We start from the raw sequence: 27,426 nt of genomic DNA, 5'->3' as shown, positions 1-27,426 counted from the left end.
CATTGATTTAGGCTGTGTTTCTCTTGTTTCTCTGCTACGAGGTTCAGGTAAACATGATTGAGAATGCACACATCATTCATTTGACATGAGAATCAAATCAATGATTTCTTAACAATGTCTTTTATGTGTATCTCTTGCTTTATACCACATTGGTTTTTTGCATATTTAATGATTATCACACAGCACATACAGGAAGCATGTTTTAAACATTTAGATATATTGAATTATTTAGTTACTTGTGCAAACCTAATTTGGGGAGAATTGCCATTAATCCAAATTTACAGATGTGAAACAGGAGTCACCATCTTCCTCTTCTCTGATACCCATGTCCTATATCCATTATCCCCTTCTTTTCAACTTATTTTAAGAAACCACAAAGCATAGACATCTTTACCTTTCTTGCCTGACTTCTTGTGAAAACACTACATGAGTTGCATAAAGCCAACATCCTAACTAATGAGAAGCACAAAGAAAAAAAAAAACTAACCAACAAACCAACAAACCAACCAAACAAACAAACAGACAAACAAACAAAAAAAAACACATGGCTTTAAATACAGTTCAGATCATTTTACATGCTTAAACTCCTAAAATTAAAGATTTGGCCAGGAACATTTACTTCCCCCAAATGCCATGCCAATAAATTCTTCAGCTTGAAGGCTCTGTAGGTGGTGTATGACTTAATAATCACATTTTACAGACTATAGTCTTGAGCTCTTGGATTTCAGACAAATTGCTCAGAGACATGCATTTAGTTCCTCCCCAGGGCCATGGGACCAGAGCCCGGCTCTGTGGATGCTGAGAATACTGCCACATCATGCTGCTTCATAATCCTTTTATAGATTTGATCCCAAATATAGACTTTCTTAATTTAATTTGGAATATTACGAGGGAGGAAGCATCAACCAATACAATTGCTGATGCTCCTCAAACAGGTGAGCCATGCCAAATTAAGGGCAATCAGTGGTGAGCAATATTTGGACCTTCAAATGTGAAGTGAGGTCTAAATCTGAAAGTACATATAAGATGGTCCGTAATGAACTGCCTTCATCTACTCTCAGCACAGGTGGAAGGCCACACAGAAAAAAATCAAGCCAGAGATGGAGTTGAAATGAGGACACAGTGAGAAGCCAGCCATCTGTCCACCAGCAGTGCTGCTCTACAGGGCAGCAGCAGGGCCTTCCAAATGAGTCTATGCAAACAGCAACGTTCCGAGTAACGGCTTTACTCACAAGTCCTGCCTCTTCCTTTTGAAACTATAGATATTTTTGTACACCACATTCTGATGATGTTTCTTCCCAGATCCAAATCCTTCCAGGTCCTCCCAGCCTTCATTCCCAGCCAAATCCACAGTCTTTATTTCTCTTTTTCATTAGAAAACAAACAGGTGTTGAAAAATAATAATAGAATAAAATAAAACCAAGCAAGAATAGGATAAAACAAACAAAGAAAATGAGCCAAAAAGGAAGCCTAAGAAATACATATATACCTACCCTCTCAGAGTTTGTTCATAAGGATGTGTTAAATTGAAATACTACACAGTATCAAAGAAGTGAGCATCTTGTATATACCTGCATTACTCTGTATATTAAAATAATTGTTTTGACAAAGTCAAGGTCTTTTGCATTGCTTCCATATCTAAAATTTGTAACTTGAAAGTTAACACTGAAGGGTGATCATTTGGTCTACTGGGCTATTATCTTATTACCTGTAGGCTCCAGGACCTGGAATCTGAATGTAGGCCTGTGTGACTCTGCCCCCAATTTATTTCTTATTGACACATAAAGATGCTGACAGCTAATAGCTGGGCATAAGATTTCAGTGGGGATTAGATTACTCAGGTTGGGTTCTGAGGAGAAGCAGGAGAAAAGAAGGGGTTGGAGGTGGACAGAGAAATTGCCATGGGTTAGGTGTGTCATAAAAGCATGGCCCTGCATGCTAGCTACTTGGAGTTATGAGTAGCTGAGATGAAACACTGTAATAGCTTGGGGTTACCAATACAAAAGTAGATGCTAATATCATAGAGGGGAGGTATCTGCCCAGTTCTTGTACAGTGTTATATGACAAGTAAAGTTGGAACCTGAGCCCTGCAGCAAAGCTGCTAGGCCTCTCCACTTTGTGGAAAATGCCTTTTCAGATGCACAACTCTCCCTTTTTTTTTTCTCTCTCAGATTCCACAAACATAATATCTTTAACGAGGTATCACAATAGAATACTAGATTTTACAACTTTTTCAAAGAACTTCCAGTACTTTGCTAATGCTAGCGCATTAGTCACACCCAGCTGTAGCGGAAGATGAATGCATTTGTCATGTAGCACAAGATTTTTATAAGCAAATCTATACTGAGACTGTGAAATTTGACTGAAGAGCTAAGTCACAGGGGTATAAAGTAGGAAGAGATCAAGAAGGAATCTTGCGGTTTTGCTTATTACCATCTTTGTCTACTTTAGCTGCTATAGCAACAGCCACGTGCTGGGTCAAACATGTACCACAGAAATGCAGTTCTAATAGGAGGCTGAAAGTCTGAGATCAATATGCCAACATGTTCCTATTATTCCCGTGGTCATCTTGCAGGTGGCAGAGTGCCACTATTATATCCTCATAGGATGGAAAAGATAAAAGCCGAATTGTGTAAGAGCCAAGGTCATAAACTATCGCCATTTGAGGATTAGATATTCAGCATATAAAATTAGGGGGGTGGGCAACAATGTTCAAAACGGAGTGAGTTTTAAGATAGGTATCACTAAAAAGTATGAGATGAAACTATTTGACTCATACTAATGATGTTTTGAAATAGCTCATACATGTAAGAGGGACAAATAGGCATTTCTTGGAGTTGAACGTTCAGGTATTCAGTCATTCATTAAGATTTGAGAATTGCTTTAATGTCATAAAATGTTTATCTGTTAAAATTATCCTCACAGCTGTGCATTGTGGTACATAGCTGTATTCCTAGCACTTTGCACTCAGATATAAGAATCACAGTTTGGCTATAAAGTGATATGATGACTAGCTTGAACTACATGAGATCCTGTCTTAAAATAACAACCCTAAACACAATCAAAACCAACCTTTTGAAAACTATATTCATAGTGTTTCACAGTTAGATTTGATGCAACATAGGTTTACCTAGTAACAATTATATATTAGGCTTGGCATTAAAATTAAGAAAAATCAACAAAAATTAGCATAACTATTATTAAATATGCAGGGTTAGAAAAAATGCCTGCATGTGGTCAGTGATTTTTTTTAATTACCAGCAATGGAAATAGAACACTTTGAATTCCATAGAAAAGTCTTCTAGAAAGAATAGTTTTTAACTTCTGCTGTCTTAAACAATAGAGATATATTATTTGATCCTTAAGGTAGTCAGGTTAGTTCAAGATTAAAAAACAACAATTTTAGAAGGTTTGCCTTTGAATTTTTTAGGACCATATACTTCTTTTATTTTTTTCTTTAGCTCAGTGTCTTATTAGATTTGTGCTGGTTTCCTTTTTTTTTAAAAAAAGCATTGCTTAAAGCAGGGAACATTTAAGCTGAATGTGCTACTTGAATGTTCCTTGAGTGTTGGGTGTTGAAAGAAGAAAATGTAATAGCTGAAAGGAAGAGACCCATAACTCCTGTTGCATATGCAGCAGAGGATAGCATTCTCTGGCATCAATGGGAGGAGAGGCCTTTGGTCCAGCAAAGGTTCGTTTTCTCAGTGTAGGGGAATGCCAAGTGCTGAGGTGGGAGTGAGTGGTTGGGAGAGGGAGCACCTTCATAGAGGCAATGGGAGGGGGAGGAAGGATGGGATGTGGGAAAGGGGATAACATCTGAGATGTAAATACAGAAAATATCCAATAAAAAATAAGAAAAAAAGTGTAGTCAAGTCGAAATATACCCATAAATCCACCATGAAATATGAGTCCCCTCTCAGTTCAAGACTCAGTGTGGATGCCTACTTGCCAGTTTGATTTAGTTTCATGGTTTAAATTGTTTTTTACAAAAGAATTTTTTAAAAAAATCTCAGAAAAATCCTTAATTTAGCACTTGAGAATAGTAAACAAATAATCAAATAGATTGAGTGTCATGAGAATACCAGGAGTAAGGCACTAAGCAGATATGTAAAAAGATTACACTGGATACACATCTTACACATATGATGAGTATGTGGCCAACTGAAAAGATGCGATGAATTGAAGAGAAGTTGGTATATCCATAATGGTGGTGTGTATTCTATCCAGTGGTTCCTCTAGTGACCTTAAGCACAAGGCATGCTTCTTTCTACCTCCTACTACAGTATGCATACTAACTTTGGAGGGGGAAATAAAACCTCCCTTCAGTTCTCCACCAACAGAAATTCATTTAATGGCATAATGTTAGCCTGGAAGAAAGTGGTGCAAAAGCAAACAACTATAAAAATATGAGTTGATTTGTCACTGCTTAAAATTCTTGCTAAATGAAGGGTAGGAATTTGAAGGAATAAAATGGAGACCTCACCATCAACAGGTTCCTCATATCCTCTTCTAAAACAGACGAAAGATGAAATAAACTCCAGAGCTTTGAGTCCCCTGAGGACTCGTGACTACTCGCAGTGATGGGGTTTGCTAGTGTTTTGTTCTGAGTTGTGAGTTATGTTTTTTTTTTTTTTTTTGTTTGATCCTGGTTTTGTAAATTTTAAATTGTCACGTGGAAGAGTCAGAGGATGGGCTGGGAGGGGGATTAAATCTGGAGTGTAAAAAAAAAGATTAAATAAAAGTAAAAAAATAATAAATAAATAAAATATCACCTAAACTTTATCTGGCTCAATGTATTTTTGGAAGTAAATTTTCTAAGGCTATATGTTTCCAGAGTAAGTGGCTAAAACCATTTTCTATCTTTCAATTTGTAGCAGACTGTCAGAGACTGTATAGCAGGATTGAAGAATAAATAGAGAAAGTATTTCCTTCATAAGTGTATTGTTTCTTTTTACCATGACATTAGAGCGTATGAATCACACACTGGCAGTGGAACATGAGATGACCTCATCTTAGGGTGGAGAGCTAAACATCACACGGAAGTAATTTAATAATAGAGCTCATTCTAGAACACAGAAAATTTTCTTTAAATCAAAAAATTTTGGTGCAGAGATATACAATTTAACAGTTTATTAAGGTATGTAATGGTTTTATCTATTCTCTAGAATTTTCACACTGTGATTACTTTAATGGAGACTAGATAGGGCATAAGAGATTTTTTTTTTTAAAAAAGAAAATTTTTGCTAATGCCAACATTAAAGGATAATGGGCATCTCTGAAGAGAAAGTGAAAACTGCAAATGCTCCATCTGTACCCTACAGGATAATAATGCCCTTCTGGAGCAGAGGCTACATAGTCAGAACACACAGATATCTGAAATTCAAATGTGTAGCTGAGATTTGTCTCCATGCATACAGCCAGATAAAGACCATGACATGACCCTCAGTTCCTTTATGTGTTACATAGAGATTCATTTCTCCATTTTATTAGCATTTGCTAATTGTAAGAAATAATGAGTTTCATTATGAAACATCATATATATATATATATATATATATATATATATATATATATATATATATATATATATATAAAATGTAGTATAATTATTTTTAATTCCCTATTACTATCCCCTGCTCCTTTATAAATAACATTCACGTTCTCCTTCCCCTCCCTCTAAACTCTCCTTTACCTTTCAGTTCTATCTCTATTGTTTTATAATTTATTTTTCTACCTTTTATTATTCTCTCTCTCTCTCTATCTCTGCCTGTCTGTCTGTCTGTCTGTCTCTCTCTCTCTCTCTCTCTCTCTCTCTCTCTCTCTCTCTCTCTCTCTCTGTGTGTGTGTGTGTGTGTGTGTGTGTGTGTGTATGATTTGCAGAGTCCATTTATTTCATATGGATGTATCTTTATTAATCTAAAATCCAATAGAAGACTAATATCCAAAATAAAAACTCAAGAAGCTCACCTCCAAAAAACCAAAAAAAAAAAAAAAAAAAAAAAAAAAAAAACAATAAAATGGGGTATAAAACTAAACAGAGAATTCACAATAGAGGAATCTGGAATACCCAAAGAGCACTTGAAGAAATGTTCAAAGTCCTTAGTAATCAGAGAAATGTGTGTGCTTTTAGGACTGACCATATGGTAGTCAAGTAGCCCAATTAGAGGGCTGATCTCTCAGGAAGACTAATTCTCCCACTCTCTGGAATCACTAATTTCTTGCAGCTTTTCATTTAGGGCTGGGTCCCCATTAGACTTATTCCTTTCAAATGCTTGTCAACTGCTGTCAGTTTACAGGTCTTGTTTAAGATATCACACTGTTAAGATTTCATAAGTCCAGGTTTTCTGTCTTGCCTGAAGCACAGCAATGAACGTTATGGTGCAATATAATTTGGCAGTAGTCAACAGCAATATAATTGGGCTTAAGAACCATTTAGTCAGAAAAAAATACTCATCTCTAGTGCTGTAAACCTGACTAACTAGCAAGGACCAGGAGGCCACAGAATCTAGAGCATTTCCTACTTTCCTAAACTATTGGGATCTAGCTTCATTTTAGATAATTCTTCTAATGTCTGCAGATGAGTTTAACTCTCATCCCTCCTCAAAGAGGGTTCCTTTATTATTATTTTCCTCTAGAGATTATTACAAAAAGCTACATGTAGTCAAATACAAAGAAGAGTGAGTTGCTGTTCTCCAGTAAATACATCTACAATACCACCCCTACACCTAAGGCTCAGAGAACTTCTCAGAAGACAGGCAGAAACACTGCAACAATCAGAGGACTCAGATGTTTGTGGAGAGAATTCAATATCCTTGCTTGTAAAGGGAACTTTAAGGTTACAGACTTTATCTCCAAAAGGAATCAAGGAAGAGACTGAGAGCTCCTTTTCCCCACCAGCCACCCAGTTTCCCCATTAGTTTACTCTATGCACAGTGACTACCTCACCTCAACAGTGAAAGCAAACATCACAGGCCCTAGTTCTGTGTTTATTATCACTGCTCACTTAGAAGCTTCAGACTTCCATTAATTCCACTTGCCTACATTCTAATTTCTTCCATGGCTGTACAGAGTGAAAGACTTTTCTTATATTCCCTATTTTAAGTATAGCGAAGCATTTTTCCTTCATTGACTAATAAAACAGCCTACAGTTTTAGTAATTTCTGATTTTATTTAAGCAATCAATAATTGAAAATTAGATAATTGCAGGATATTTGATCTCCTTCACTCATTTCAGTATTTCTATTGCTTGTTAGTTTGCCAAATAGACATCAAGCACCTGTCCCATGCTTTACACAGATCTTTACTGATGATAACATTGAATAAGGTTGTAGATGAATAACACTAACCAAATTTACACAGTAAAGAATGGGATAAGCTGAGTAAACATTATATCTGTGGTATAAAGAAATTAAATAAATATGCAATAACCTTACAAAAATGAATCCTTGCTTCCAGTGTTTCTAATAGTGAATTCTATAATATGGTGCAGGGAGAAATGAGACCAATTCTAAAAAAATAAGTTTTTGAGAAAATAGGAAAAGAGAGAGAAACTTATAAATCCATTTTGTAAACTGTGAATTGGCTTAATTTCAAACCCAGAAAATACATTAAGGGATAGAAAAGAGTAATATCTATTATAAAAAGTCATTAATCATAAAACCATAATCACTGTAAATGTAATCAACTACAAAACAAGTTAATGAATAAAAGGAAAATATTCTCTATTTTATTTAGAATTTTAAAACTCATAACAATAAACTAGAAATAAATATTTATTCTAAATTACAGAAAAAAGGACAACATATTCTATTTATTATTTAAAAAAATTATGGAGACAACTCTCAATATAATCGATATACCTAAGTGTTTTTCTTTTACAAAACACCTTTCAAATAGTATTATGTTTAATGGTAAAAATGTAGATTGCTTTTTCTCCAATAAGTATAAGACAATAATATTCCTCACTTCTCTTGAATTCAACCAAGTGCTGATAATATCTTCTAGAAAAACATGACAGTAAAAAGAAACTTTCATATATGTCAACTGGAAATGCTGAAAATGTTTTTTCTTCATGGAGAAAACAAGATTTCCCCTGAAGCAAAACCCAAAGGATTAGTAACATAGTTTCTATAGTTGATATGAGACTGTATCCAGGTCACTTCCTAAAAAGTAAATGTCAAACCCCATATTTTGTTCATAATTTCAGTTTACAATTGAAATTGGAGATTCAATTTAAACATAACAGTGATTACTATAGGCTCTAGAAAGGATAGGACCAAGTAAGTGATATATAGGGTATTTTGTTTTTCGTTCTTTTCCTAAAGTAATGAGATATGACATTAATACTACGGTGTATACAGAACAATAATTGGTAAACCATATGGAATTCTTTAACCCAGTTTTATTGTATGTAAACTGAGAAGCAATATATGAGGTCAGAGCATTACTAGGTATATTAAGTAGATTTATGCCAACTTGACACAAACTACAGTCCTGTGACAGTCATTTGATTGAAAAATGTTTCTTTATAATACAGGGATGTGGGCAAGACTGTAGGACATTTTCTTAATCAGTGATTGCATGGGGATGACCCAGTTCATTGTGGGCAGTGGCAACCCTGGGCTGGTGGTCCTGGGTTCTATAAGAAAAGATGCTGAACAAGCCATGGAGAGAAAACCAGTAAGCAACACCCCTACATGGCCTCTGCATCAGCTCCTGCCTTCAGCTTCCTATACTATATAACTTCCCATAGAGTGTCAGCCAAATAAATCCCTCCCTCCCCAACTTGCCTTTTGAGCATGGTGTTTCACCCCAGCAATAGAAACGCTAAGATATTGGTTGATATGCAGACTGTGACAAACAACTGTAAGTATATTACAACTATTTGGCACAGTTTCACTGAGAGGCCTGGAGAAATAGATGCTACCCATGTGCTTTTGGAAGTTCAAGGAGCCTGTAAGAATGAAGGCAAAATATATACATGCAACTGTGCTTAGCTTGTAAATGTAATTATGTATGTGTACCTAATGGAACACAAATTTACAAGGGACATCTCAGCTATTAAATAAAGAGTTACAAATACAATAGGTATTGGACAGGATAACTCCACATGGTAAAGGATTAAATTTTAAAAGACTGGTAGGAACTCATTTTAGCTTTATATAGATGCCGATGGTTATAGAAACAACCATGTACATTTACAGAATAGTGTTGTCTTTGTGCACATGCATGCATATGTGTGTGTGTGTGTGTGTGTGTGTGTTCATCCACAAGTAGATGTGTGCAACAGTTCTTTATTTAACTAAGAAATGTTGGGTATAATGCTAGAAAAGTAACATGGACATTCTTAGTAACAAATCTTAAGTGAATACACTAGCATTCACCAAGTGAATGAAGGACTCTTTGGACATATAGAAAGATCCAAACTAAAAAAAAAAATACAGAGCAATCTGAGTAATGAACAAGCCAATGAAGCCTTACTTTACAGGGTACATAGGTACCATGTAATGGAACAGCTGGACATAGTGAGCCCTAAAATAAAGCAATTAGGCTGTGTTTCATATGCAGATATAAAATGTTAATAAATAAGGAATGGGAGAGAATAAAGTTCGGTTTAGAATAACCCAATTGTGTCAAACAGCTACAGGAGTAATTTGCACAGCTAGGGCTTCATGAGCATCTTATGCACAGAGGGGAGTGGGGCTTTATCATCAGGCTCCTCCTCACAAAACACATTACTACAATCTAATTTGCCAGCAAGAAAGTATCAAGAGGATCTAAGACTGAATATCAAAAATGCTCAGTTCATGAAATTTAGAGAAAAAAGTCTCATAAGCTTTATCAATAGCACATAAAAACATTGTTGACTAAGTATAATGTTGCATTATGGAAGAAATATGAACCATGGGGAAAGGAAGAACCGGGAAGATTTGTATCAAGATGAATTTACTTCCCTAAATGATTATCAAAAGCTAATATTCAATGTAATCTAGAAAGTCATACAAATCACCACAGTACCAAAAATTATAGCTGTGTCTCACTTAGGAACAAAGACATGGCATTACTAAGTCATGCAATAGTTAAATTTATTTTTATAATGGGCACCGTCTTGTGTCTCATCACAGTAACCTTCCCCTGTATGATAAATTCACCCGAGGGTGAACCCACCCTAACATAGTCAATGGAACACAAACATATTTCTACACTCATTTACTTCAGTCATTCTTTTGTATTTATTTGAGGGGATGCATGCAAAGGTGCGTGTGTGCTGGTCAGGGTGCAGCTTGGTAGAATCAGTTCTCTTCTTCCACCCTGTGGGCTTTAGAGATCTAAGTCAGGTCATCCATTGGCCACAAATGCCTTTATCTGCTATGCCATCTTGCTGGTCCCACAAATCTAGTTTTAATTATAATGTGCTTTAAAATTTCTAACTTGTTTTTCAGACTATGTATCATCCAGTCATTTTATAATCACACACCGTGCTGAACATATTCATCAGCATGAACTGTCCAATATCCATGTTATAAATAAACCAAGTATTAAGGCTTTCCAGTAGCATAAGCTGCTGCAAGAACACAGAATGGGCATCTTTCTTATGCTTACGAGTACAGGCGATGCCCTGAGTTTGGTCAACTATATGTGAGCAACAATGCTAATGGTAACTTTTAGCAGTAAATCTAAACACAGACTTCTAGGCATTCCTGCTTTATTCTCTACAGCCACAAATTGTGAAAAAGTCAAGGAAGAAAGCTACTTCCTGTGAATGGTATATTAAAACAAAGGCACATACAAAAATAATAACAGAAACTCAATAGCTTGGTAGAGCAATATAGGAAGCTTCTATAACTGCCAGGGAAAGAATCATCCAATATTCTGGGGACTTTTGGATAAGAAAAAATGTGTGCTTTTTGTATGTTTTCAGCCAATATTATAGTTTCACATAAACTGGCTGGAACTCTCCTCTCATTAATACATTAATTCACACACCTGTATGGAACATGACACCTTCAAATATAAATACAGCTTCTGCCAGACCTCAAATAAAAGCTCATCTCTGGCATCACCAAATATGTGATGCCTTCAAAGTTCTCTGGAGAGACATTTCAGGGACTTTTGATTTTTGTGTTTAGAGTCGACCTTGCACCATGTATTTACTAACCTCCGAAGTAAGAACCATCTGTCAGCTTCATTTCTTTACTGGACTTGGTGATGACACCAGCAACACCGTGTTGGATGAAATACATTTTCTTTCCCACAGCGCCTTCTCGGATGATATAGTCTCCAGGCTGGAACACCTCAAATCTCAGCTTGCTCAGCATGGCCGTCACGAAATTGGGATCAGCGTTAGCAAAAAGTGGCATGGTAGCCACTAGTTTCCTGCAGTTGAAGTTGACTATTTCCTAAAGGTGGCAAGAGGGAGCAGACAGGAAGGAGGGTATCAGTGATAGCTTTGAGAAAGGCATAAGTTTACACTTAAAACATGTATATACAGAATAATGGCTAATTTATACTTGTAAAATGATATGTAAATCATAACACCAGTGTAAATTTGTCACCAATGTACTAAATTTTGTTTTAGTCTTTAAAATTTCTTTAAAATTTACTCCCACATTTAGTATCAAAAATAAATCCAACTAGCATCCAATAATATGCTAATTAAGCAATAAAATCAATTTTATTACTTTAATTTATCATTTTTTGTTTAAAATTACAGCTTAAATGTAGCATCTTAACCTTCCTTTCATGTCTTTTCTATAAATATTCAGTGTTCTACAAAGACCAAATGCAGTGTTACTTTTCCTTTGTTTCATGATGTTGAGCAACCTACCCGAAACCCCCACCAGCAAGAACTATGAAAGTTGGAGAAGACAGATGTACTCAGTTTATATTTTATATTTCTCATATCAATCACATTAGAGCAAAAGAAATGAAGAATGGGTGTTGTAAAAGCCAATCAGTGAAAGATCGAAGCTGAAATCTGATTTCTGCTTGGTGAGAACAAGCCCTATTTCCAAGTCACACCCTGGAGTCTGAATAGGAAAGAAGATATCTCATTTTCCTGTCTCAGTGTTTGTGTCTAAACAGCCAGAAGACCTACATGTTTGGCTCCATTTTGCATATTTTAGCTCAGTTTAGAAATGTTTGTGTTACCCTGGGTGAAATGAGGATATAGGAAATTGCACTTTTGCATGTATTGTCATAAGCAGTGGTGATGTAATAGTATCATTATGATATTGCTTGGCAACTCTTTATAAAAGAAGCATCAAGCATCCTCTCCTGAAAGATTACCAAAAAACTAGGGTCGTGTTGAATTGATAATCTTGTTTATGAAGCATAAAAGCTAAAGTCATCTCCCCAAAAAGGTGAATGGGAACACAGTGGCATGGGGGTTTTATCTAGATTAGTGCATTTAAAACCATTGTCTAAGAGACAAGATTCCATGGTATTATTTCAAAAAATTAGTGAAGTCATCTTGACATAGGTCACAATTTCGAGAGCTTGTGAAAAGGCAATTTGGAAGACACACACAGCAGGGCATTACTCAGTCAGAAAAGGGGATGAATTCCTTGTCCTTTATGAGAACCAATGTTATCTGAGATCATTATGATAAAAGTAAAGTAAGAACAGAAGGAAGCACGTCAGGTGAGGTTTCTCAGATGTGGCATCTGAAATAGCTAATTGCATAGAAACCAGGAGAGAGATAGGAATAGGAAAAGCTCAGGACACTAAGTTACATATCATAAAGAAAATCTTTTGGGCTTATTGCACCAGAGATGACAACAACAACCACAACAAAAACAGCTACAGCAAGAACAACCACAGCAGCAGCAACAGCAACAGCAACAACAACAGTAGCAGCAACAAGGATAACAGCAACAACAGCAACAGCAAAACAACCACCCTATGTTTCTGAGAGCAAGGATTATTAATTATGAATATAGATGCCATAAAAGACAAATGTTTGAAGAAACTTAATACATGTACCTTGATTGTAAGAGTCCACATTAGATACAGGCATAAAACATTCTATGAATATCTATAATTTATATATTTGTGCACAAATTAAAACCTCATTTCAATTTAAAATAGTTCTAAATGATAACAAAAAGCATAGTATTTGGAGTTTGTACTTATTCTTAAATTATCTCATGTTAAGTTTCCCATACAATATTACTCTGTCATTTTCATGGAAAATCCTGAATTTTTCTGCACAGCACATGCTCTCATTTTGATGGTGTAGACCTGTTGTCTTTTTGTTTGTTATTTTCCTATGTTATACCTATAGGATATTTACAACTCTGAAACTTTTATATGTACATGATACTTGTTTGCCACAGTGTAAGACAAAAGCATTCTCAACATGTTAACTGTTTCCTAACAAGAAAAGAAGTTTTCTTACATTAACTAAAGCCTCTATTCTTCTAGTCTTTCTTTCTTTCCCTCCTTCCTTCCAACTTTCTTTCTTTCCTTCCTACTTTTCTTCACCTTTTCATTAATATAGAAACATGTTTAAGTAGTGTTCACTGGAGGCTGTACACTGGTACAGATGCATACCTTAGGCTAACCCTTCGGTACAAGCTGAAATAATTAAAGTTACCATAGATACGGTTCATTACAGAGCTAACTCTGTATCACTAGTTTTGGCTAATGTTAACCAAATATCTCTTGTCTTTGTTATTTTGTTTAGTTTCTGATTACAATTAAAATTTTTTTTCTCCCACTCTTAGAGACAATGCTGTTTTGAACTTATGGATCTGGATGGTAACTTTCAGTACTTATCCAAGGGGATTGCTACCAAAGCATGTGTAAGCACCACTGTTTCATGGCTTATTGAGTATGCTATGTTTTCTCATTTACTTATAATTGAAAACCCAGTGAACAATCCTATTATTAACATAATAATAGAGATGAGCCAAGTAGGTCATCTCTATAAGAAAGATGATTTAACAAAAACTACTTAAAACTCAGAAAATGAACCCAATTTTTAGAGAATACTCTGTAATTTGTTGTCTATCAATGGGGGCCACCAGTCATATGGAGTTCCTGAGTAACTGAAGTGTGACTAGTATGTCTGAAAATTGGCTTTTCAGCTTACTGAAGTTTAGTCGATTTAAGTGAAAAGTTCATAACTTGTCAGATTGAGAAAAATACATCTAGACAATCTTAGGCAAACACACTCTTTGATCTATGAAGTATATGAAGTCTACATATACGCTGCTTCTAAGGAAAATCTGACATTGAAAACAAGATGTGTTATAAAACAAACTTGTTCCAGATTATGTACCAAAGACTATAATAAACAAAAACTCACACTTTAATAATGATTTTATACATGCTGCATTCTGAAGCTACATTTGTATAAGTATATAGAAATTCATATTTCCTCTCATCATTAATGAAACTTTAAAGACACAACTCATATTCTAGTTCTACTGGACAGTGAACAGTATTATAAAATAATCTTGTGTCTATGAACATTTTTGCTACATGTATATATGTGCACTATGTATGAGAATAGCACATAGAAACCAAGAAAGAGTGTTGGAATTCTAAAACAGTGGTTACAGACAATTGGGGCTTCCAAATGAGTGTTGGGAGCTGAATCTGTGTTCTCTGAAAAAGTAGCAAATGTTTGCCATTATGAATGCACCCCAAATTCTTCTGATGCTTTTCTCTTGCTATGTCTTACTGTCATGTCAGAAAGCTTCTTAATTCTTTTCTTTGTCTTATCCTGAATTCCTTCCTTCTTGACAAGAAAGAAACTAGAAATACGTTGTAGGTCTCATATTGCTCTCTGTCATTAACTTTTTTTTTTTTTTTTTTTTTTTTTTTTTTGGTGACACGGTATTTGTTTCAGGTTTTAGTATGATTCATGTTAAATAAAAATTAGATTCTAAAACTCCACGAATAAAAAATAAGTATATTGAAATGGATAATCAAAGTTAATTTAAGTGGCCCTACTTCTAAGGATGTCACATGTATGAGATCATTACTTAAACACTTGAGAAAAAATAAATTATAATAAATATTAAAAATTAAAAAGAGAATCAAAGCATCTCTATGTCATGTTACAGTTTTATAAAACATACTAGGTTCCAATGCAGATTTACAGAACCTGAATCTAAGCCTTTAAGGGATATGACTCAAAGTCTACTTTCATAGTCAAGTATGCTTTCTAAAATAAGTGAGTACCAGGAAGCCTAAATCTGGTTGAAGAAGGAAGTTATGTATGCATGTGTTCAACATAAGTTAATTATAAATAATAAAAATAGCTTTGCAAACGTCAAGGGATAACACATAAAACTCCTTTATTGACAGAATAGAGTTGGAAGGGAGTTGTGATTTACATACCATTAAAATAAAAGATTGACATTTACTTTGAAAGAAAACTTTCCCCACGGTTTGAAATGGCAACTAACACTCTGATGGTGTGACTCCTAAACTACACAATATTTTATTAAATATATAAAAAACTTACCTCAAAACAGGACACATTATTGTTTTGGAAATGTTTCGAAAGTGTCTCTAGACATTGAACTCCTACACTGAGAAAATGAGCCTTCAAATGACCAAGGGCTTATCCTCCTCTTGGTGCCAGAAACATTTCTCTTTACTATTTAAATATTCAGGTTAAAAGGATTACAAGAAGAGGAGTGACCATCAGTGGTGTACAGTTTCCCAATTTTAATTTTTCTTGATTTTTATTGCATTGAGACTAGCCAGTTAAATATTTTTTATTAGCAAACTCACTTTACTATTGTTTCTGGAGAAAAGGAAAATAAAAAATAAAACCACTGCTGGTATAATGCACATTTTTATTTGGTTTCCCTTTTCTATACTTTTATGACAATTACCCAAATTACCATATGTCTGACCCTCAATGCCATTCTTTATCATAATGAATGGTCTCTTTTGTATTAGTTACATATTTAAATATAATGAGTATACCAGAAATCTTGATGGCAATTGCTTTTAAATAATGTGGACTCTACTGTTTTTTCTAATAACATCTGCCTCAAAGCCTAACAATACTATTAATTATCAGATGAACAGACTTCAAGCTGTAAGTCAAAGAGAATTATCATTTATATCAGCTAGGATTTAAGGTGTTATATGTGTTGTGCCGTGTGATAGATTTAGCTGTATGCCTATAAAATGTATACACTGGCAATTACAAATTCACTAAGAGAAAATACATTTAAAAGTAATAGAGTTAAAACAAAGTCAAATTGGGTTAACTCTACATGAGGCATCCTAAGATGAAACTGGCTAGTGTTTCAGTTTTGACTCTTCGGATTCTGGAAGTGTGCATAAATGCCTCTGTCACTTATGCCATTCAGCCTTTTACATTTTGTCATAGACACCTATAAAACAAAGAAAGTTAGGTTTGGTAAGTTGAAGAATGGAGTTGCCCTTTCTGCATCAATACTGCAGTATTGATCCTAGCACAGGGAGGCTCCAAGAACTCTAATGATAACAAATCTGAACACACATGGGATAAGTCTGCATTGAGACCTTGTGAGGTTTTCAGTTTTGGGAGAAATGATAGTGTAATTGGTGTCACTAAATATAACATTACACAATCGCAGTACCCTATTAATCGTTCCTCTTTGATACTACTGATTTCTGCCCCACAAACGTGTTCTCACTTACTTACAATTAGTTTAAAACATATTTTCTCTCACGTTAATTTAAACAGTGTGAGGCATGTATTGTTTTTCACTCATGTAATTTCTAAAGTTCAAATTTTACTGTGAAGTGATTTAGAACAATTAAAATAAAGGTTGTAAGTACATAAGCCTTGTGCATTACTAGGGAAGGGGAAGTAATTTTTAAATTCTCAAAATTAAAGAACGCTAAGAATCTCAAAGGTTTCATGTCATAGTGTGTGATGGCTGTTCTTGGATGCAACCCCACTGTATCTGGAATAAACTACAGTCCAGAAATGGAGGGCACACTTGTGAACTGAACATTGAGGCAGGAAGACAAAATGCCTTTAATCCAGATCTTAAGGTAGGATGACATATGTTTTGATCCAGAACAACACACACCTTTAATCCAGATCTTAAGACAAACCTTAATCAGAGTCGAATCTTCTGCTGGGGCCCTGGACAGGAGAACGGGAGACAACAGGAGAAGGAAGGCATTGGTAGTTCTTAGCCTGCTTGCACTTACTTTGCCAGAACATTCACTGAAGCCCATGTCTTTGGGAATCCAGCATATACAGAAGACCAGTGAAACACTCAGTCTTATGGCATCCCTATTAGTTTCTGCCTGCAGGTTCCAGCCCTGCTGGCATTCCTGTCCTGACTTCCTTTGGTGATGGACTACAATGCAATTACTTATGATGTGTGCTAATAAATCCTTTCTGAATCAGATTGCTTTTTGGCCCTGGTGTTTTACCACAGCAGTAGAAACCCTAACTAAGACACAGTGTTGCACTTAAACTAGTCTTGGCCCATCTAATTTTCAACATATACATTTGATCAACACATTGGTAAGCTCAGATCTTTGCAACTTTTGATGGTTCTCTGTCAGTTTTCCATCTCACTTCACAGTTTCTAGAGATTCATATGTACTGACATCCTATCTCATAGTGGCAATAATATGATTTATTTGGTGATGTAATGGCAAAAACAAAGTTCCTCAAACTCTTGACATACTATATTTCCCTAAAGTTATGTTTAGAAGATCAGCGTTATTAACATGTAATTATCTTCGTCATTAGAACGACCTCTGATGCCCTCACTAAATACTATCATCATCAGTACTACTTCTAAATGACATTCACCCCTGTAGTAGTTTGAATATAAGATGCCTCCCATAGGCTTACATAATTGAATACTTGGACCCTAGTTGGCTCTACCATTTCCAAAATTTGTGTAACCAGCAGTTGGTAGAGCCTTGTTGGAAGACATAGGTTATGGGGGTCAGGCTTTGATATTTTGTGTCCTGGAATCCATTTCTAATTCCCTCTCCACTTGCTGTGTACAGATTTCCTGTCACTAGCCAGTCTCTGGCTCCTGCCCCCATGCACATTCTTGGGCTGCTACTTTGTAGCAGAACTATATCTCCTGAAGCTAGAAGCCACAATAAACCCTTACTCAAGTTGAATTTGTTGGGTACTTTATCATTACAACAGAAAAGACACTAAGGCAATCATCTTATTCTACAGATGCTAAGACAATCTTCCGAAGCTATGTACAAAATGAGAATTCTTGACTATTTCCATGATCTTATAGAAAGTTTTAGACTTTATATATGTATTTGAGTCACTACTTTTAAAAATACAGATTTCTTTTGTGTAATATTCTCTGTTCACAGTTATAAAAGTACTGAAAGCAAATAATTTGCATTTAGATCAGTGGAGAACCTTGGTGAAAATATTTCCTCTAGGACAAAAGAGAAGGCTGAGTGAGCACAGGTACTTGTTTTCAAGAACTGTTACCTATATCACATCCACAAACTACTACCTGACTCTGGGAACCAAAATAAAGGAACAAAATGAAAACCTCTTGCAACTTGATCTCTGGTTTCCACAAATAGACCATAGCCTGGGAATAGCCACACACACACACAACCACATAAAGTCACACACTAAGATAAGGTTATGCTTTTTAAATGCATTTATCTCAAATCTTAGTGTTCTAATTATGTTAATAAATACTGATGACTGCTGGCTATCAGGATGACTTTTAAATCTGGTCTCAATCATCTTCACTACTTTTTAAGTTGAGTTTTATGATTTAGTCATCTTTTGTAACATCATAAACAATAATTTCATCGTATTTTATTTACGGTGAAAGGCATGGCTTTCCTCAACAGAAAAAAAATAGTTTAATAACTATAAAAATTTTTAATTTGCCTTTACAAACTTGTTCTATCTGAAATAATTGCTGAACAAAAGCTTTTTATTCATAAAGTTGTTTCTTTCATTTTTAATAAAGGAAAAACTGAAATAGAAACCTGATTTAGCAGAGACATCTCTATTTTACCATGTTCTCTTTACCTGCACTTTACCTTCTACAGTTTTATCTAGTAACATGCCACATTTGCTTTCACACTCAGAGTAGAGCTTTCCTCGGAGGCCTTCCCTGAGTTCTCTCAGCCTCTGTGAACACACTTATTTTTATCAGCTATTTTTGTCTGTGTAACCTTGTTCTACCAATTAACTATGGGTGATTTCCTGCATCTTTTAAATTTCTCTTAATGGGTTTTTGCTTTTAACTTCTCATGTTTTTTCATTCTTCTAGTTTTTGTCTTTTCCATATAGAGACATTCCTTTGAGACTGAAACATGTTTTTCTTTATTTGCCTTTCTAGTCAAGTCTTGGTCAATATCTTGCACATATTAAAAAAAAATCAATGCAAGTGGTTTTCCATCCCAAACAATGACAAAATCAAAAAATTTTAAGCTAAAAGAGAAAAGATGTAAATTTTTTATTAATATTGTTTAAAATTAGACCCTTCAAATGTCACATACATATGATTTATCTAATCATATAAATAAGTAGATGATAACTTTGGAATTTGTCTCTTGTGCCTGTTACATAAGTTCATGATAACGTTGGGAGTCAGGCATAACTTTATGATGCAATGCCTATTTTGTTTTTTGTTTTGTTTTGGGTTTTTTTTGACAAAATAAAATTTAGGAAACATTTTAAAATACTAAAGTATAAACATTTAAAAGTTATTGAAAGTTACACTAAGTACTCACTCAAATTTTTCTTTCCTGAGTTAAAAAATCAATTCTACAAATTAAAGGTCAGAGGAGAGGATGATACTCTCAGCCCATTTCATGTTCTGTAAAAATGAAGTATACTGATGTTTTAAATCTCCTGAGACCCATGGTCTGTACCTATTTTCAGCTTGCATCTCCTCACACTCCACTGTTTAAAAATAGAGCAGTTCTGAACTTTAGAGATTGGCTTGAAGGGCATTAACCTCTTTCTTGACTCTTAGGGTTGCCATTCTTCTCCAATGGATTTAGTATAATACTGTTCATGCTAAAAATAGACCCTCTTCTTCATCTACACTTGATCAAGCACTCATACACATGGGGTAGAGTTAACTGCATTTTCTAATTAGATTTTATTTTTAAATACACTGCTGGCATTTATTAAAGACACAACAATCTTATGATCTTCATATTTCAATGTCAAGTTTTGATGCTTGAGGCATTGTCTCCAGAGAGCTGCCTGCTGGAATGAAGGAAGAACTATTAGCAGATTGTTTGAATAACTTCCAAAAGAAATGGAACATACAATAGGCCTACTTTGGCATCTTCTGAAGAATACTTTAAATCATCTTTTGGGCACTTTACATGTAGTTACACATTTTTGCACACATGTCTTTACTGTACTAAACAAGCTATTATGTCCCAGTGATAGGCTACTCAGCACTGAACTATGCCACTAAGACATATTATAAAATGTTTGTTATGTGTTGGGCATGTTCCTGATCTTTTACATATTATGCCATCTTAGTTTCAATCACACCATTCTTAGTTGTTAATATTATTAATTTTTGCATTTAAAATGCTGACAAGAATGACAAATGGTTTAAGAAATAGCTTAGAGTCATACTTCTCATTAGTCCTAGCTTAGTGGTGTGATACTGTATAGTCAGTCAATCATGGTGCTCAACTGCCTATCTGAAGTATATGTTCATTCACGATTTCTTATAGAAAGGGAAGAACATGCACACTTACAACTGTCACCAAAGGATTAAATATTTATTTATCAATTGATTGATTGTTAAAAATAATTTATTGAGGTACTGTGGGCATTCATGGATGTCTACTTACTAGCATGTAGTATATTCAGTTTACATGTGGGCAAACATGATGAAACCACTATACTTTATGATAGAAAAACATTCACTGCTTTCCTGAAGTTCCTGTCAATGTTCATCACATGATCAAGTAAACCTGTATGAGGACCAGATACTGAAAAGTGGTATGCCTTCTGTATAACTTCTCCAGGCTTCAATCTGCAGATCTTGGTGCCTTGGGGGCTTGATCAACCCTTTCACAGGGCTTGCATAGCAGATATCCTATACATCATATATTTACTCGATCATGCCTAACAGTAGCAAAATTGCAGTTATGAAGTAATGAGAAAATAATTTTGAGGTCAGGGGGCACCACAGTATGAGAAACTGTATTAAAGAGTTGCCAGCATTAAAAAAAAAAAGTTGAGAACCCCTGATCTAAAGCAAAGAATGTTAGCTATGTTTAGACATCCAGGATAGTGTAAAGTGCTAGAGGTCAGAGATGCCCAAGTTAGCAAGTGGGTAATTTTGACAGCCACAAAACACTGATATTATAGTCAGGAGAGATGGTGAATACATCACAGTGTAGCTTTTCAGACTTAAGAGACTAATCTTCTGGGTACCGTCTTAAAGAATTTTTCTTAGAAAATTGTATTTCTTCTTTTACCAGAGTATGCAAGATCAAAGTAAAATAAAGGGGGGAGGTTAAAGCAAATCTGTAATCACTTCATTCCCAGAACACTGGAAAGTTCAGTAAAGCTCAATGTTCAGATAGTTTTAGCCAGTGCTGAACCGACAAGAACCTCTTTCTCTGTGTCCTTTACCCTTGATGTGTCATTACGTGGTTCTGAATCTGGCAGATGATTCATTGGGTATACTCTGCACAGTCTGTCATGGTGATTATATTGGTCCTTTTGAGCTTTTGTGGGTGGAAAGAAGCATGAAACAACCTGGCTTAAAAACAGTATAAATTTACTTACTAAGCTTTTATGGATGAGAAATCTAAGATTAAAGTACTAGCAGTTTGTTTGTGTCTGGTTAGGGTGTTCTTATCTATAAACAGACATCTTTTAGGCATAATATAGCAGAATGAACAAGACGATTCTGATATCCTTTTTATAAAGTATAGTACTCCCATCCACAAATATTACACCATCGTGGTAGATTCACTAATCAAGCCTCAGTTACCATCATCTTTATTTGGTGAAGGAGAGACATACTATCTTCCACATATATTCCACGAATGTCACTAGGTTATTGTGAGCACAGGACTATTCACGTACTTTCCATAACATAACTTTCCAATGACAGTCACTCCCACCCCATATTTCTTACCTCTTTGTGAAACAGCCAACCCCTCAGAATACACAGAGAACTCAAGTGCAACGTGTCTACATATAAAGCAGAGCTACAGGGCACACATTGCACATAGAGCAAACTCAATGACAAGAGAACATTTCTGTAAGCACTGAGAAAATGTCTATTGGCCATAGTCCAGTGTACAATGATATTATAAGGTATAAGAACAAAGCTTGTCATGCTGAATCCTGCTGTTCCCTCTCATTCAAGTGCCACTGCTTCCTAGGCAAATGTTCCAGCTACACTGATAATGATTTTCTGAGATGAGCTGCTGGGTATATAAAATCCATAGTTATTTCCCCGTACTCATTTATCTAATGAATAGTTAATATCAGTTACTTGTGTGGTGAGGAATGGTGCAGAAATCAAGGTGCACAAAGTGTTCCCTCTTTCTAAAGCTCATTGCATGACAAGACAGAGAAGTCCCAAATAAACCTTAAGAAAATGCAAGGTAAATCAGTGACTGTACAGAAAATGTGATTGAGAATGTCTACAGAGAAGCTCACCTGGATGAGTCGCCCAGAGAAGAATTCTTTGATAAACTAACATTAGTATCAAGACTTGAACAATGTGCAGGAGCTAATTATTTGTTAAACATTTTCAGCAATTAGTCTCTAACATAAAGAAAAGATAAATCACGTAAATTTCACTATAATTGAATATTTGTTCAAAACATGTTCGGGTTTTTTTAAACTTATTTTATTTCAGTAATGATATTTGTTATTGTTCTAGGTTGATGTCTGTTGCTGTGTTAAAATACTATGACTCAAAGTAACTTGGGAGACAAGAGGGTTTATCTGACTTATAAAATGCATGTAAAAGTCCCTATTTCAGCAAGTAAGGTAAAAATTTGAAGAAAAAAGATATGCGGCTTGTTGGCATATTCCCAGGCTCATTCTGAGGAGTTCTTGCATAAGGATGCAACAGCCCATTCCAATCACCATGCCCACAGGCTTATCTGATCTAGACAACTCCTCAGCAGAAGCTCTTCTCTCAGATGACTCTAATCGGTTAATCTGACACATCAGGCTAATGAGGACAGTCATTGTTCTTCCACATTACTTTTACTGACCCTTTAAATACTCATTAAAACATTCAGTTATTTATTTTTGTGTCATTCTAATTTCAGTGAAATTTTTATTTTCCATTTTATAGGGATGGTGAATGGACTTGTAATTTTATGAATCAACCATTTTCCGAGTTTGTTTTTTTTATTCATGATTATTATAAAATTCATCTACTCAGTAAACATTTTATGAGTTATTGGTACATCCTGATCATTAGAGATAGAAATGTGATTATGACACAGGTTGTTTCTTTAAAAGGTTTGCAGTCATGAAAGAGGCAATAAATTCAGAAAATCTACTGAAAAGAACTAGGAGAACTAAGTAATAACAATATAATAACTGATGTTTATTTTATTTTCAGAACCCTTCTGCACATTTTATAGCTTTCAATTTGGAAAATAAATTTTAGTGGAGGTAGCAACTGCTATGAATGAAAAATGTCGAGACAAAAATATTCGTATTGTTTAATTTATGTTAAATGCATAAAGCATTGTACTAAACAAAAGTAAAATACAGATCAAGGGATTCTTATGGTTAAGGACGTTTCAAGGAAAAGGTAAAGAGATAAAAAAGAGCAATAGAAAAGTAAGCAAAAAGTAGTATATTAGGATAATAGACTAAGTGCTTTGGGTTCAGGGGGAAAAGAATAGATTGAGCCTTGTATAAAAGAAGAAAGAGATAAAATGTGGTTTGAAGCAGACTGTCAACAAAAGAGAATCATTTCAAGAATACATACCATCTATGATAACATAAACATTATCATTTTTGATGTTGCTGAATAACTATAAACTATCCACCTTGGCTACAGATCACTTTGCAGAGGTTAAAACTTGTAAAAGTAGCTGGAATTTGAGTATGGAAAGATTTAATTCATAATGTAACAACCAGATATTTTACTGAGCAGAGAATTGAAGGAATGTACAGAAAGGATCATTCTGTTGTTTCAAATGACAGTAAAGAGAACCTAGTTCAAGCCTAGGGAAAACTAAGAAGGAACTGGGAGTTCTGGGCAACACCAGCAGAGAGCAAGGCCTGCATGTGAGATGTGTTACGAATGTAAATCAGAGATAGGATTTGCAGAGCACAGGTTATAAAAGAAGATTTAAAATAGAACTCAAATTTTACATTCAAAGTGACCTGAAAGAGTAACTAAATTTTTACAGAAAGATTTTAAAAGTTAGTGTTTTTTGCTGAAAAAAAGGTAGGGGGGGGTAATGACTTCATTACATAATTTCTATGGTGCCAGGCCATATCATATAGCTTTTAAGAAAATGGAATTCATGAAAACACTTAGAGTTAAAATGCATAGACTAAAAATGTGTGATGAAATAAATTGATGGAATAAGTTCAGAGGCAGGGATTAAAACCACAAAGCTTCAGTTGGTATTTCAGAATAAAGAGGAACAGCAAATAATAATAATAATAATAATAATAATAATAATAATAATAATAATAATAATAATAATAATAATGAAAAGAGCAGGGCTTGTGCCTTGTTAGCAATGTAGCAAAATGCTTGAAACAGCTCAGAGAGGGAGGATTCATCACCAGTGGGACTTTGAAAATTTTTAATGACTACAGATTGTTGTAAATACTTGATTATCAAACTGGAATATAACCATTACACAGAAAATTCAGAGGAAGTTTTGTAATAGGGAAATAGACAGTAAAGTACTGTTTGATGAAGGAATGACGAGCATCCACGGTGGGTTTATGAATGAAGCAACTAATGGCAGAGGGAAGAGTTTGGGGAAGGGATGAGAACATGATGTGTTGCAATGAGTTCCCTTGGGTGCTGCAGGATATCTTAAGGGAATTCTCTGAGTTGGCTTCTGAAAGCAGGCTATTATCTCCTAACCAGGGTGCCTAGGATGAGCAGAGAAACTGTAGGAGAGGGAGGATAAATTCTAAACAATGCATACCCGAATAAGTGAACACTGTTGGTTAGCATTAAAAAATGGGGACATGAGGGCAAATCTAGCCACAGCATATACTTCTGAGAGCAAAGAATACATAAACTAGAATAAGAGTCATGAAGGAATGAGATTCTGATACTTCTTTGGAAATGATTAGAAGTCTCTTAGATAAGAAACTGAAGGGATATGTAAAGGCACAATTGATGTATTAGCATGTAGATCTGATTATTCTTTTAAGTAAAGACACAAAATAGACCAAAGGACTGTCTAGAACAGTAAAACAAATAATAACAATGTGCCATGAGGATCAAAGGGGTAAATCTTACCTCTCTCAGAGGATCATTAAGTTCACTGAGAATATTTTCCTCATCAAAGATCTTGCCTTGGTATCGATGCTCATAGTAATCATGTATCTTCTGGCGCATGTCAGCTGGTAACTTGTGGAATGACATGTATTGTTCAACTTGCTTATACTATACAGAAGGGAGAAAAATAGAAACACAGTTAGGTCATTTTAGCAACCATCCTAGTGTGTTACTGAACTATATTCAATGACTTTGAAATAATTTGTAACAAAAAGAATAAATCCTTGCCAATGCAATAATTAGTTCACTAAGGTCTATGGTACTTGTAGGTGTCATAATGTCTAAAGATTTTTACATAGGTGGTCAATATCTTGAAAAGAATGGGATGTGGAGAAAAGGCATGTCAGCAAGTTAGTGCTAGTTTAGGTGTGTGTCTCTGAAACAAAAATGATGGGGTCTGAATAAAAATGTTAGAGTGGGTGTTATGCTTTACTAGTTGAGTTCTAGAAAAATTCAACACACTGCCTGTCTTTTCATTTGAAAGAGAAATTTTGTACTTTTCCTATAGTAAAGGACTTTAGTCTTAGACTTCCGACTTATGTCTGAATCTAGTTAAAACTTGCATTTAGAGGCAAATAATTTGACAGCTCTCTGATGATCATAGATTCTTAAGTGATAAAAGATGTTGAGAAAACAGAGTACATAAAAGAAGGCTCCAACTTGGGATGGAAGAGGAAATCAGCATGAGACTAGTTCTCCAGAAATTTTATAGGTAGACTGTAATCGAGATATTTAATTTTATTTAACTAATTTTTAAAGTTGATTGTTTATAAGACCAGGGAAGAAAATGGCTCTTGGCAAAGTCCATTTTTAGATGTAACTCCACAGCTGACTTCTCTGATGAGTCTTTTATATTTATATAAGCAAATACAAAATTCAGCTAAGATCACAAACCAGCTCATAAAAATATATAAGAACACAGATATTTGTCTGAGAAACTCTTGGAAGAGAATTCCAGGTGTTGAATTCATAGCTTTTTTTAAAAAAAGGCTCACCGTGGATCACGTATACATTAAACTTTGGAATAGATTCTCTAGTGTTTCTAATTCAGATATTCAAAAATACTATACTTTGACAACAACACAAAGAGAGAATATATGTATGCTGAGAAAGGACCATTGCAGTTCTGGGTGGTTTCAATCAGCCTAATTTCAAACTCAACAGAGATCTGCCTATTTCTGTCTCAGAATTGTTGGGATTGAAGCCATGTGCGAAAAAAAAAAACATGACTCAAAAGCAATGAATTAATTTTATTGCAGTGATGACCAAACCAATATACAATCCAATTCATGATTTTACATTGGGTAATATTACTGAAATGATTTCTTTCTTTCAGTAGTTATCAGCCAGTAGGTCACGACCCCCACTCCAGTGTCGCATATTAAATATACTTCGGATTTATACATTACAATGTATAACTGTAGCAAAATTACAGTTCTGAAGTAGCAACAGAGTTATTTCATGGTTGGGGGTTACAACAACATGAGAAATTTGATTAAGAGGTCACTGCACTAGGAAGATTTAGGATCATTGGTCAAATAAAACACAAATGACATATTTATGTCCTTGTTCTGATAACAGAGTTCTGACTAAAGGTCTATGTCCTTTATTTCATGAATATAATCACTCTACCTGTGATTAGGCACTAGTGAAAAACACCACTAAGCAACAGTTTAAGCATCAAGTCATGTAATTTTTTTAACTTTCCTATTTATAGCAGAAAATCTTTTTATGTGTTACCCAAAGAGTCAACTTTATAAATGATTATCCTGAACCGTAATACTACTCAGTCACAAACATTCCTCCATTCAATAACTATGCCATTTGTAATTTTTTGAAAGGCTTGTTTGAAGCGTTTGAAGGTTGGAAGCCTGCATCCCTCCTTCCGAAGCAGCACGACAAAACATTTTACCTTATGCATCTTCACCTTCATTGTGTGTAAGTGATG

At 34.9% G+C, this 27,426-nt stretch overlaps 1 protein-coding gene across 6 annotated transcripts in view; it reads right to left on the bottom strand.

The window, feature by feature from the left end:
- The window catches only part of HCN1 (hyperpolarization activated cyclic nucleotide gated potassium channel 1), a gene marked incomplete at both ends in the record, with an annotated part of 345,716 nt that overhangs the window by 34,774 nt on the left and 283,516 nt on the right, over positions 1 to 27,426 (bottom strand). For all 6 annotated transcript variants that reach the window (XM_080933839.1, XM_080933840.1, XM_080933841.1 and 3 more), the window contains 2 exons: positions 11,159 to 11,399; positions 25,440 to 25,586. In XM_080933839.1, the coding sequence (XP_080789965.1) occupies positions 11,159 to 11,399; positions 25,440 to 25,586 (388 nt within the window). The remainder of the gene's footprint in view (positions 1 to 11,158; positions 11,400 to 25,439; positions 25,587 to 27,426) is intronic.

This window comes from Micromys minutus (assembly GCF_963924665.1).
Source record: "Micromys minutus genome assembly, chromosome: 20".
Lineage (NCBI taxonomy): Eukaryota > Metazoa > Chordata > Mammalia > Rodentia > Muridae > Micromys > Micromys minutus.
The sequence above is the reverse complement of the archived record's forward strand: the minus strand, read 5'-3'. Positions and strand labels throughout refer to the sequence as shown.